We start from the raw sequence: 12,336 nt of genomic DNA on the forward strand, positions 1-12,336 counted from the left end.
CCCTGGTAGGAGGGCAGTGCTAGTGTTTGTGTCAGATGGTGCTGGTCTCTCGGGAGCGATCCTAGTGTCTCTGTGGGCCCGTGTGTCTGAACTGGACCAGCCAGGCCCAGCAGCGCCTCCAGCACAGAGGAGACGAACCCAGCAGAGACAACCCAGCAGAGACAACCCAGCGCGCGGTCCGCCACCCCCAGAGACTGAAGCGGCTTCTTAAAAAAACACATCTGCCGAGTAAAATACCTCAAATCAAACATGACTTTTTATTATGAACAATATGAACAATAATTATAAACAGTTTAGAAGCGCAAAGTCCTTCAGCTTCTCTTCTCCTTCCAGATTGAGTCTGATTTAATCAGCAGGTAGCAAATATACAGAAAATATTGTGTACAGCTTCTTCAAAACACACTGCATAGCTCTGGGTTTTCCTTCAATAGTTTCAATACACAGTTTTGAAGGCAGTCATATTTTGTCCAAATGTATGAATATCATTTTTGATCAAATATTTTTTTACATGTCAATTCAGTTAAAAAAAAAGTATGGCTCTATCTCTATAACCCTTTCCCTTCACATCATCGGTTATTTTTCCTATAGAGAGACTTGTCTGGGCGGCGTCTCAGTCCAGCCCGGAGACGGTGATTTTGTCCATTCAGTTCCTTCGAAAGCTGCTGGTGTAGAAATCCCCCGAGGCGGTACCCGGCTGGCTGTCGTAATACCTGATGCGTGGAAACTCCTCGCCCCCCAGGTAATACTTCTGCGTCTCTCTGCACTCCTCACCCTGTTCCGCCGGCCTACCCGAGCTGCCTTCATCCTCCTCCTCCGCCTCGGCCGCTCTGAAGGGCTCGGCCACGCCCTGGTCTCTGAAGGGCCGCTCGGTGGGCAGGAACGGGGGGCCGCTGCGGTGGTACTCCTCCGGGCTGTATGGGCCGGCTCTGTAGTAGCTCTCCTCCTCCTCCTCCTCCTCCTCCTCCTCTCGGCTCCGGCCCACCCGCATGCTCTCTCTGTCGGAGCGTCTCTTCTGGGACAGGTCGAAGGGCTGGTCCTGGACGAAGCTGGACATCACCTCGGCTGGAGACGGCAGTCTGAACCGTCCGCGTCTCCGGAATCCTGTAAGAGAGGGGATGGAGACGCACTCGTTAGCTTTCATTTATTATGTCCTTCACTCCCTCTAGGCCAGACTGGAGCTGCTCACACTGAGGAGATGGACAGATGAACTCAGTGTGTCTTGTGCTGGACTCTCCGTGCTCTTAAGTAGTTTAAAAGCGAGAGCACTTACACTAATGCAGGCATGATCTAATCTCTCACAGGGACCACGAGCAGAGACCTGTGTGTGTATCTGTTACTGTGTGTGTCTCTGTTACTCGCTGTGTTTGTCTGTTACTCTGTGTGCGACTGTTACTCACTGTGTGTGTCTGTTACTCAGGGTGTGCGTCTGTAACTCACTGTGTGTCACTCACTCGTACTCGGTGAAGTCTGTATTTACAGAACAGACAATAGATATAAAACGCACAACGTTGCTGCGTGTGCCGTAGTGGCTCTGTTGCTGAGACTGACTGCACACAGCGGACGAGGCCAGCGCTTACCCCGTGGGTCCAGTCCTCGGTCCATGATGCCATGCTTCACTTTCATGTGTCGGGTGAGGTTGCCCTTCAGGGTGAACTTGCTGGGGCAGTACAAGCACTTGAAGGGCTTGCTGTCGGAGTGGAGGTGCATGTGGCCCATGAGGTTGTGCATCCTGTTGAACTCCTTCCCACACAGCTGCCGAGAGAGGGAGAAAGCAGAGAAACGGCTCAGCGTCACTCGTGTTCGGCACTGTCCCCCAGCTGCTCTGCCCAGCAAGGGCAGAAACAGCAGCAGGTTGGCAAGCTCTGATATTTCACCTAGAACCTCATCACCAGCCCCCACAGGTTAACACACACTGTGCAGGTCCTGACAAACACTATATCAGTATTGAAGTCATTGCCACTGAATGGTCTCATCTCAAACACCTGTTTACCTCAGCCTCCGGTGAAAGGGTGATACATAAAGTATGTTATGTATACTCACATAAAGGATAACTATATATACGAACGCAGTGAGCCTTAAAAGTGTGAGACGCCAATCCATCCGGACAACGTCATTCTCAACAGGACCATGAGAATAGGCATTCCTCTGCTTTTGAGTCCTTTATTATTATTTCATCAAAGTCAGAGCACACTTTCTTCTGTAAAACATGAAATGAAAGAAAACTCATTTCATGATCTACTGCAAACTTCTGTAGTTCATCCAGACGCATGCAACAGTCTCTTTCTGTTCATCTGTCAAACTCCCCAGTTAGCTCCTCACAACATCTCTCAAACACAAGATAAAGAGGCTTCTTCTGCAGAGAGGCTCTGAGGGGATCTGAGTGGAGACGGTGGAGGCAACACAGCAGCCCAGAGTGACCGCAGAGGCCCGGAGAGGAAGTCCAATCCAGACGGCCAGCGCTGGGCTGGGCGGCGCTCATGCTGTCCTTCCTCTGCGTTCTTTCTTACCAGGGTGTTCCTTTCCTCCAGGAGGAGAGAGGGACTGTAAACTGTCCAAAAAGACCGTGAGAAAACAGGAAGTGCTCCGCAGAACAAGAGAAAGCGAGATGAAATCTATTTGCGGGGCCGCTCTCTGGGGACACGAGAGCCATTGTTGCTCGGGCAGTTTTGCGCAGCGATATCCTTCCTTCGGCCGAGGAGACGCTTCGTGCCAAATCACAGCTATCTGGTCATCGTCTTGACCCTCCCTCCCCAGCCACTTCAAGGTCAGAGACCCCCCCCGGGGAGGCTGGAGAGCGCGGGCCGGGCGCGTCCAGACCAGTGACCAGCATCCCACTTCATCGCACCGCACTCAGTCATGCCATACACAAAAATCCACCTGTGCCTCAAGAAGGAGAGCAGTCATCTCCAGACGGTGTGGCCTCCTGCTCACAGCCTCTTCGCAGGTCAGGAGAGAGAGGTGCGGATTCCCAAGTCCCTGCTGCCGAATGCCAATTCTGTCAGTAACAGTTTTTCATTTTGCTCCAGGTATTTAGAAACGCCAGCATCATTAGACACAGAGAAATGAGTCTCACACTGGAGCACAAACCCTGTGTTTAGGTAGCAAGATCACTGCAGTCCACTGTCGTTTAGGCCGTTGTGTACAGGGCACTGCTGTTATGTTTTTGTTTTTTATTATTGGTAATACTTTTATATTACTGTGTCATTGATAAATGATTGGTAAATAGTTTATAACACCATTAGCAACTATTAATAATTCAATTTATAAATGATCAATACACCTTTATAAGAGATGAGTTATTTATAATAAAGATTTAAAACAAAATTGTGTTTTGGCAGCTCCCAATGATAAATCATATCAAGGTTTATTGATCATTGATAAAGGTTTAATGAAATATTTACCAATCAATTATTAATGACACTGTAGTAGAAAGTGTTACCTTAATGTTAATGTTGTTGCAAATTCCTCAGCTAAACAAATGCTTGTGTCTTTAGTCTGTTCTGCCGCACACAAGCACACGTGTGAAGCGTTTATCCCTCTACAAAACACAGGCAACAACAAAGCTTTAAAACATCATCAAATGGGCAATTTATTAATTCACAGAGCTACAAATTAACAACAGGGTTGATGAACATCATCAAACTGCACACAGATTGTCAATTGAGGTTACATGCATTATAGAAATAGCAACACTGACAAAGTTACACAATCCATCATATTTGCAGTCAAGCACTAAGAATGGGCGTGACGAGCCATTGTATTGCCCTTCGGACCCTGATAATGTAAAGTACAAAGGTAAATGAATGTTGTGCAAGACTAGAGCAAACGCAGATCACATTAACAACAGTAACCTGTCAGTCGAGAGCTGCTGGGCTGTACCGATGATTTACTGCATCTCATTAAATACAGGCGAGCTGTTCTCATTCCTGACACCTTTAAAGTGAATAATTCAATCATAATAGCCTGGTTACATCCCACATCCATATTACTATACACTGCTAGTGGGCTTTTATTAGGTATTGTGTTAATAACTGAAGAAAGACACAATCCTGCCAGAGAAAACAATTTAGCTGCTCTTTCAGTCTTGGCTGCTCACTGGTCGAGTCCCACTGCTAAACGTGTGCTTCTACAGCGTCCTCTTGTTTTTAACCCGGAAGTTTTGGTGTCACGCTAACGGGAAGATAGTCTAATCAGTCTGTATTTTGGCAGCTGTATGCATCACTGTTAAACCCATCAATCTGTCAATTCCCATGATCTATACAATTATTTTCCTCAGATCTCAGTGACAAGAAGCTATTTGCAAACTCTTCAGAATCAGTTCTGGCTCAGTACCATGTTTCAGTGGCTTCTGGGCAAACATTTCCAAAAGTATTGGTATAAAGTATCTATAATCTTTAAAACTTTTATCCTGCAGTGGTGTTTCCTTGTGGAATCTAAAACATATTTAATTAATTTTCAGATCTAAAGAATATGAATTTGTTGTAAACATACGGGGGTCACTGGATCGCCTGTTTCTGTTGTCCAGAATTGATGAAGTCAGTGTGATATTTCTACTGAATGTGAATGCTTTGAACAAGACTTGTGCATCAGTTTCACTGTGTTAGACAATAAAGACTTCTTCAATATGATTCAGCATATTCATCTCAAAGAATGATCATAATTTACAAAACTATGAGGTATGTGCTGCACATTTGCATGCCACCAAATTACGCCACTGATGTGTCAAAGAAAATCTGTAAAACCATGAACGACTCTTGAGTCTTGTCCACTAGATCACTCTATTGCAGTCGGCAGCAAATTTAACCTTTAATCCAGAGTATAAATGGGGTGGGGGGGGCACACAGAGTAAGTGGCGCTAGGGGGGGTCTCACTGACCTTGCACTTGTAGGGCTTGATGTCGGAGTGGACGATCATGTGCGCCTTGAGCGTCTGCTTCTGCACGAAGCTCTTGCAGCACAGCTGGCACTGGTGCGCCCGCACGTTGGTGTGGATCAGGACGTGCCGCTTCATGTTGGCCAGCAGGGTGAACTCGCGCCCGCAGATGCCGCACTTGTGCTCCTTGACCCCCTGCAGGGACGACAGCGTGCCGCCGTTACCATCGGCCCCGTCCAGCACCGGCCCCGGCCTGTCTGTGTTAGTTCGGCTAGTTGACCGGCGATGAGTCTGTTAGATTGTTTGTGTCTGTGTCTGTATTTGTTCACCCATTTGTTTACCTCCATGCTTATTCACTGGGGAATTGTGAATATTAATATTACCCTTAATGAAGCTGTCCCAGATACGTTCTGTCGCTCATGGAAGTGAAACAGTGAAATGATCAAAGACCCTGTTGTTGTTTTACTAGTTTATTTGTTTTGCTTGTGAACAGTGTGTTCAGTTCCCCTTTTCGTTTGTCGTCAGACCACACTAACCACACCAGCGTCTACCTGCAGACCCGCTGCTTCACTCCAGCACAAATTACAGCTCCTATAAAGACAATAAACTGCCTTCGTTTGTCTTGGTGCAGCCACTGCGTTTTTCTCTGTCATTGAAACAGTTCATCGTTTGGTCATTTTCTTGTCAGCAGAGGCTTTTTTTGGTTTGATTCTCTTGGATTTACATGTGGTGCTGAAATAAAGTGTTACAACAACTTCTTGTCCACTTTCCCCGAGTTTGACAATGGAAAGGACTAAGTACAAAGTGTCACGAGTCGCCTGATCAGCCCAGATCGAGAATCATATTAATCTGTGAGGTCCTGATAATACTAGCTGCTGTTTCGCAGGATGTTTGACGAACATTTCAGTTGACAGGCCCCATCACTGGATCACTGAAAACAATGCTAAACATTGGTGCTGTTTAATTTATTTTATGATTATGGTGCCCCATATCCACTGTGATCGAGGGGGGCTGCTCTACCGCGTGAGTAGCATGACTGTGAGCGAGAGGGCGTGGGGAGCGAGAGGGCGAGGCGGCTGCCCTACCTTGTGTGTGAGCGTGTGCTGCTTCAGGTGGTGGGGCTGGATGAACTCCATGCCGCACTCGCTGCAGATGTAGGGCCGGATGTCCTTGTGCTTCATCATGTGGTTCTGCAGCTGGCTGGGGTACTGGAAGGTCTTGTCGCAGTCGGTGCAGCGGTACTGCGCCGGGCCGCGGTGGGCCGTCAGGTGCCGCTTTAGCTGGGCCAGCGTGGGGAAGTCCAGGCCGCACTCCACGCACACGTTCTCCTGGCCGCGCTCATGCTTCAGCTCGTGGGCCTTCAGCTCGCTGGGGTAGGCGAAGCCACGGCCGCAGACGCCGCAGCTGTAGGGCTTGACGTCGCTGTGCTGCATCATGTGCCTCTTCAGGTGGCTGGTCTGCGTGAAAGCCTTGTGGCACACCTGGCAGCGGTGCGGCCGCGCGCCCTGGTGCGTCAGCATGTGCGTATGCAGGTGGCTCAGCTGCTTGAACAGCTTGCCGCACTGGCCGCAGCCGTGGGGCTTGATGCCGCTGTGGCCCAGGATGTGCGTCACCAGGTTGTACTTGGAGGTGTAGGACTTCTCGCACAGCCGGCACTTCCAGCGCTTCTGCTCCCCCCCCACGTTCACGTAGTAGCTGTCATCGATGTGGACCCCGAGGCCTGGCTTCTCTGCGCCCCCACCCCCGCCCCCGCCCTGGCCGGCGCCCGGGCCCCTGCGGTGCCGCCCCGGCTCCCTCTGGTAGAACCCGTGGGGCAGGTGAGCGGCCGGGCTGCGCAGGAAGAAGGGGAAGGGGATCAGGCCCGGGTGCAGCTTGGGGAAGTAGGACGGGCCGGGGTGCATCAGGAGGGGTGCCGGGGGCCACAGCCCCTCCGGCTTCACCGGCTCCTGCTTCACCTGTGGGGCGTCAAAGCGGTCCAGGGCCCGGTACAGCTGGAAGCGGTTCAGGTCGATCATCTGGGGGGCATACCTGGCCATGACATGGGGGGCAGGCTGAGGGAGCTGGAAGGGCAGGAGGGGCAGGTCAACGTCTTCAGCCTGCGTGTCCTCAGGGGCCTCCTGCGCGTCCCGGGGGTCCACCTTGAACGGCGTCCTCTTGCGCTTGCGGGACCCCCCCTCCACGCCGCCCTGGATGCGCTCGAAGTGCAGCAGGTGGGGGGGCGGGGCGAGGCCAGGGTAGGCCCTGCCGAAGGCGTCCCTGAGTGGGGGGAACCGGCGTGGCTTCAGGAACAGCGGCAGTGGCTGCAGACAGGGGGCGCCCCCCAGCAGGGTCTTCACCGCCCCCCCGCCATGCGGACCCCTCTCTGGCCTGGGCTGAGTCACGTCCGTCTCCATGTCCGCTCCCTGTCAAACCCGAGACACAACAGTCAGACACATCGTAACACTGCTCTCACTTTCACACCTGTTTCATATTGTCCTTGTTCATATTCATATTTCACTGCTGTATTTGTTGTCTAATACAACAAGATACAATTGCGGGTGGACAGTCATCACAGGGGCCAGTGACCCTCCCTGGGTTCAGGAGTCGAGGAGGTTTTTTAAACCACACAAATGTGCTGCAGTGACTCCAGCGTGTGTAATGGCTGTGTGTGTTTCAATGAGCTTCATGCAGACGAGCCACGAGACTCCCACTGAGGACCATCTCTGACCATCTCAGAGCACGATCGGCCTGTGAGAGCTCTGTGCTGCGCAGCTCTCTGACCCTCCAGCCTCTGTCCAGAGCAACTGTTCTTAATGCACAGACACCCTGTGAGAGACACTGGGGAATCAACCTAAGACCATCTCGTTCTCGTGCAGAGAGATCTGGGCTCAGCACACAGGAACGTTTATTGGCTGTTGCTTGTGTTTTTTACCTAAAGAGAGGATGGTCTGGCTTTTGAATCGCAGGAGGAAGCTATGCTGAGTCATAACGTACAGAGCGACGGTCACTTTCCCCTCTTTAATCCCTCTATCACTTCTCAAATTGGTCCTCGGCCGGGACTGAGGGGCTGACGGTGACGGGTTGTGAAATAGGGAAGCGCGAACCACAACACGGTCACCTCTGCCTCCCGGCTCAGGCTGTGGCGGAGAGGTGGGCCTGGCTCTCTCGGTTCTCCCTGGGAAACTACCTGCTCCTCTTCTCACTCGGATGGAAGGATCGCTGCTCTTCCACTTCTCACTTTTATATCCACTGGTTTCACATCTATATTTTTGTTTTTTCTTTTTCTAAAGAACGCTAGATGATGGAACAGGAAGTGAACCTGCAGCCCCTCGGAGAGAGCGCTCACTTCCCGGACCCACAGCTCCCAGTCAGGCACACGATGTTCCTCAGGGCTGGACAGCAATGGTCCAGAGTGTGTGTGTGTGTGTTTGTGTGCGTGTATGTGTGTGTGAGAGTATGTGTGTGAGAGTATGTGTGTGTGTATGTGTGCGTGTATGTGTGTGTGTGCATGTATGTGTGTGTGAGAGTGCGTGTGTGTATATGTGTGTGTGCGTGTATGTGTGTGAGAGTGCGTGTGTGTGCGTGTATGTGTGTGTGAGAGTGCGTGTGTGTGTGAGTGTGAGGGAGCGGCGAAGCACTCTGTTGCAGATCTGTTCACTTGTCATTTATACAAACTGATCGGTCAATTGGATATCTTACAAACGCCTTTATCCAAAGCAACCGACATGTTTTGTTTAGTTTTTCCTCAAACACTAACATACAGTACAATACATGACACAGACCACAAGGGTTTACAGCATCACTAGAACATATACACAATGCTCTGAGTGTGTTTGTGTGTGTGTTTGTTTTAATCTCAGCATTTAACATCTCACCTCATGAGAGACAGGCCTCCTGGCTGCTCTGCTCTCAGGGTGAACCAGGAAAGATTCTCACGCTATCAGTCAGTCTGTCTGTCCTTTCAATATCCATGCTTTAAAAATAAGATCTTAAAAATATAGATTGTTTTGCTTTGTCTTCTTTTTTTATATCTATCTATAAAGGAAGGAAAAAGAAAAAGGGAACTATTATGAACCCTGACAACTGACAAATATTTTATTCTTTTCAATGTTTTCTTATTTCATTTTCAGCAGCAGAGCAACAGAGACACAACCACAGAGACGCTTGTGTGTCAATAAAGTTTCATCCCGAGGCTGAAATATTCCTGCTAGAGAGACTCCTGACTGAGAGGACCCTGCTGGTGCTTTTTATATGTTTGATAGTCTGGCGTTCAGTCTCTCCTGCTTTTCCAGTAAACGACAAGCATGTGAACTGGACTTAGACTTCTTCCCCCTAGAGACTGTTTTCAAGCAGCTGAGCCCCGGCCGGGCCCGCAGGGCTGTGAAATTCAGTACAGAAGTTTCCGCTTGTTCACACCGTCAGACTATTTATTTTTACCGACTGCTTTTTTGTGTTCAATTACATAAGCCTCGTCCGAATTTTGGCTTTCATTTGGTATTGCATTCCTACATCGCCACTGTAAACTGTTTTATTGTCGTTTGTGTGTTTTTTAATTGCTCATTGAATTGAAGGGCGCACTAATGAGCGTTTTAATTTTCAGGTTTATAGACATATTAGTATATATTTGGAATAACTGCACTGTAAAAATATGGTTTAAATATTTCTGTAGAAAAAAAATGTATATAAAACAATGTTCTGTGAGATCAATATATCTGTAGAAAGGTCAAGTTGTGAGTGATGCATTGGCACTAATTTCAAAACCCTTCATATAAAGAATGTGTTTCAATATTTATTCATTTAAATTGGCTCAGATGTTTGTCATAATTTTATGCATGTCACAGATATTAATTTGTCTTGAGATATGATAGCTAGAAAACATTGTGTTGGTCATCATAGTTGTTGTTCTTGTTTCCCTGTGCTTGTCACACTAAGAGGCATCCGTTTGGATGTAGGATTGATGGATCAGACGTGTTTTTTAAAGGTACAAAAAGCAGAAAAACAACAAGAAAAGTATAAGGATTTGTGTTGTTGTTCTATTGTATTGTTCTATCTGCTAAAGACAGATCTCCACCAAGCTGCCTGTGGTGAGTGGAAGGTCACTGTTTGAAGGCCTGAACTGTGGCAAAATAAACCTGCAACCCAAAACTGTAATATCCTGAGTGATGGCCAGTGACTATATGTGTGATCATGTTCACAATGATTTAACTAAGCACAGATGAAGTTCTATGTGAAGCTTTGTGTGTTGATTGCTTTACACTGATGAGGTCAGACCGGTGTCAGTTACAGTGTTAGTGTTTATTTCTTTTTATTTTTCTTAACATCCCTTGGAATACAAAAGCGCCATTTAAACAATAAAACATTTACTGGTGGTTTTGCTACAAGTTTTTATAGAAGAGATGGAACTCAAACCAGAGGAGCTTTTCCAGATCAGCAGGGACACACGCACCCGGGGACACAAATGGAAATTGGGCTTCAAGGCATTCAAGACAGAAAACAGGAGACACTTCTTCACACAGAGTCGCGTCACAATCTGAACAAACTCCCCAGCGATGTGGCTGAAGAGACAATTTGGGAACATTCAAAAACAGACTGGATAGGATCCTTGATCACCGAGTTCTTAATGGACACCAAACGAGCACGATGGGGCGGATGGGAAGGTGTTAATTTTGGTGAGTTCTGCTCTCTGCTTCCTGTTTCTGCTCACTGACACTGACAGACATTTGTGAGGTATAGCACTGACACACAGCACTGACACACAGCACTGACACACAACACTGACACACAGCACTGATACACAACACTGATACACAACACTGACACACAGCACTGATACACAACACTGATACACAACACTGATACACAACACTGACACACAGCACTGATACATAACACAGCACAGCACTGACACACAGCACTGACACACAACACTGACACACAGCACTGATACACAACACTGACACACAGCAACACTGATACACAGTAACACTGATACACTGACACACTGCACTGATACATAACACAGCACAGCACTGACACACAACACTGACACACAGCACTGATACACAACACTGACACACAGCAACACTGATACACAGTAACACTGATACACTGACACACTGCACTGACACACAACACTGACACACAGCAACACTGATACACAGTAACACTGATACACTGACACACTGCACTGACACATCACATCCCACATGGATCTCAGGATCCATCCCTCCGCAATCAGATTCACTAACTACTCTCTGCCACCACCAGTGCATACTGTATGTTTAATACGAGTCACACAAAGACAATAAAACACATCAGCTGTTCATGCGATGTCGCACCCACTGGCTGCTGTGCGGTTATCTATGCCCAGATATCTATCCGTGAATGGCATTGAACACGCAGTTGACCAGGCAGAAGCCGCCTGCAGGCTGGATCAGAACCGCTGCACTTACCGGGCTCTGTGCTGTGTGCGCAGGTCTGCTGTGTGCGAGGGTCAGCTCTCTCGTCTGCTCTGGATACCTGCTGCTCCACACACAGCCAGGGACAGTGTTTGAAGTGACTTAAGAAAGAGAACAGGAACAGCCACTTTGTTCTCATTTTTCAGATGAGTACCTTCGGAAAGAAGGAAGGAAGGGAGGGGAGAGGAAGTCAACAAGCCTTTGCCTTCCTGCGAGAAAATAAGGAAACTCCAGATAGACATCTCCATTTCTCTTCGAAACACAGATTTATTTGGCTGCTGGAGAAAGAACAGTGCCGATTGTTGATTCCAGTTTGCATGCAGTTTGTGTTACTCTGGCCCAGAGATCGTCAGGACAGCGCACTTTATTCTGCAGTGAAATATGAAACTGTATGAACACAGACCATGTGAAACCCCTGTCCGAGAGCAGGAGGTCTTGGTGCTGTGCATCGTTGTCAGTGTACACAGTGAATCTGTGGATGTGATGTGTCTGGAACCTGTATGTTTGATACCCATACCACTCTCCCCGGCCCTGATAGTGTGAGCGATCAGCGTTCAGGCCTCGGTATTGATTGTAGAGCTGCAGGATCTTGGTTTCCAGGAGGAATTAAACTTCTCACCCCAACCCCCCATCACCGCTGAGTTCAGCAGACACATTGAAGTAAAGCTGACTTGTGGGATTAAGACTCAGAGCTCTTTTCATCTGCTCAACAGCAACAACACCAGACCTTAGGAGCTGGTCTGCCCTGTGTCTCTCAGCTGACCGAACCGTCTCCCGGCTGTCTGGGGAGCCGCCTGCAGCTCACCTGTGGTCAGAACTCGAGCGACTGTAGAAACACAAGTGTTTTCATCTGCCTCAAACACAGCCATGAATAATTGAGAAGCTGAAGGATGTGCTGCTACACAGTCAGGCTTCAAAGCAGTGGCTTTGCTTCCCCGATGCCTTCACTGGCCTCTTCAGGAAAAATAAATAAATAATCATAATTAAAGATGGTGTTTTATGTTCACCAGTTGTTGTGTGTGTGTGT

At 48.4% G+C, this 12,336-nt stretch overlaps 1 protein-coding gene across 1 annotated transcript; it reads right to left on the minus strand.

Moving 5' to 3' along the window:
* Positions 1-204: 204 nt before the first annotated feature.
* Positions 205-11,554, minus strand: znf366 (zinc finger protein 366). The gene is made up of 5 exons (XM_066711654.1): positions 11,304-11,554; positions 5,958-7,274; positions 4,876-5,067; positions 1,578-1,752; positions 205-1,101 (listed from the first exon to the last, which is right to left on the minus strand). The coding sequence occupies exons 2-5, from the start codon at positions 7,263-7,265 to the stop codon at positions 644-646; spliced, it is 2,133 nt and encodes a 710-aa protein (XP_066567751.1). The 5' UTR covers positions 7,266-7,274; positions 11,304-11,554; the 3' UTR covers positions 205-643.
* Positions 11,555-12,336: the final 782 nt, after the last annotated feature.

Source organism: Amia ocellicauda, chromosome 8, assembly GCF_036373705.1.
Source record: "Amia ocellicauda isolate fAmiCal2 chromosome 8, fAmiCal2.hap1, whole genome shotgun sequence".
NCBI classification, from domain to species: domain Eukaryota; kingdom Metazoa; phylum Chordata; class Actinopteri; order Amiiformes; family Amiidae; genus Amia; species Amia ocellicauda.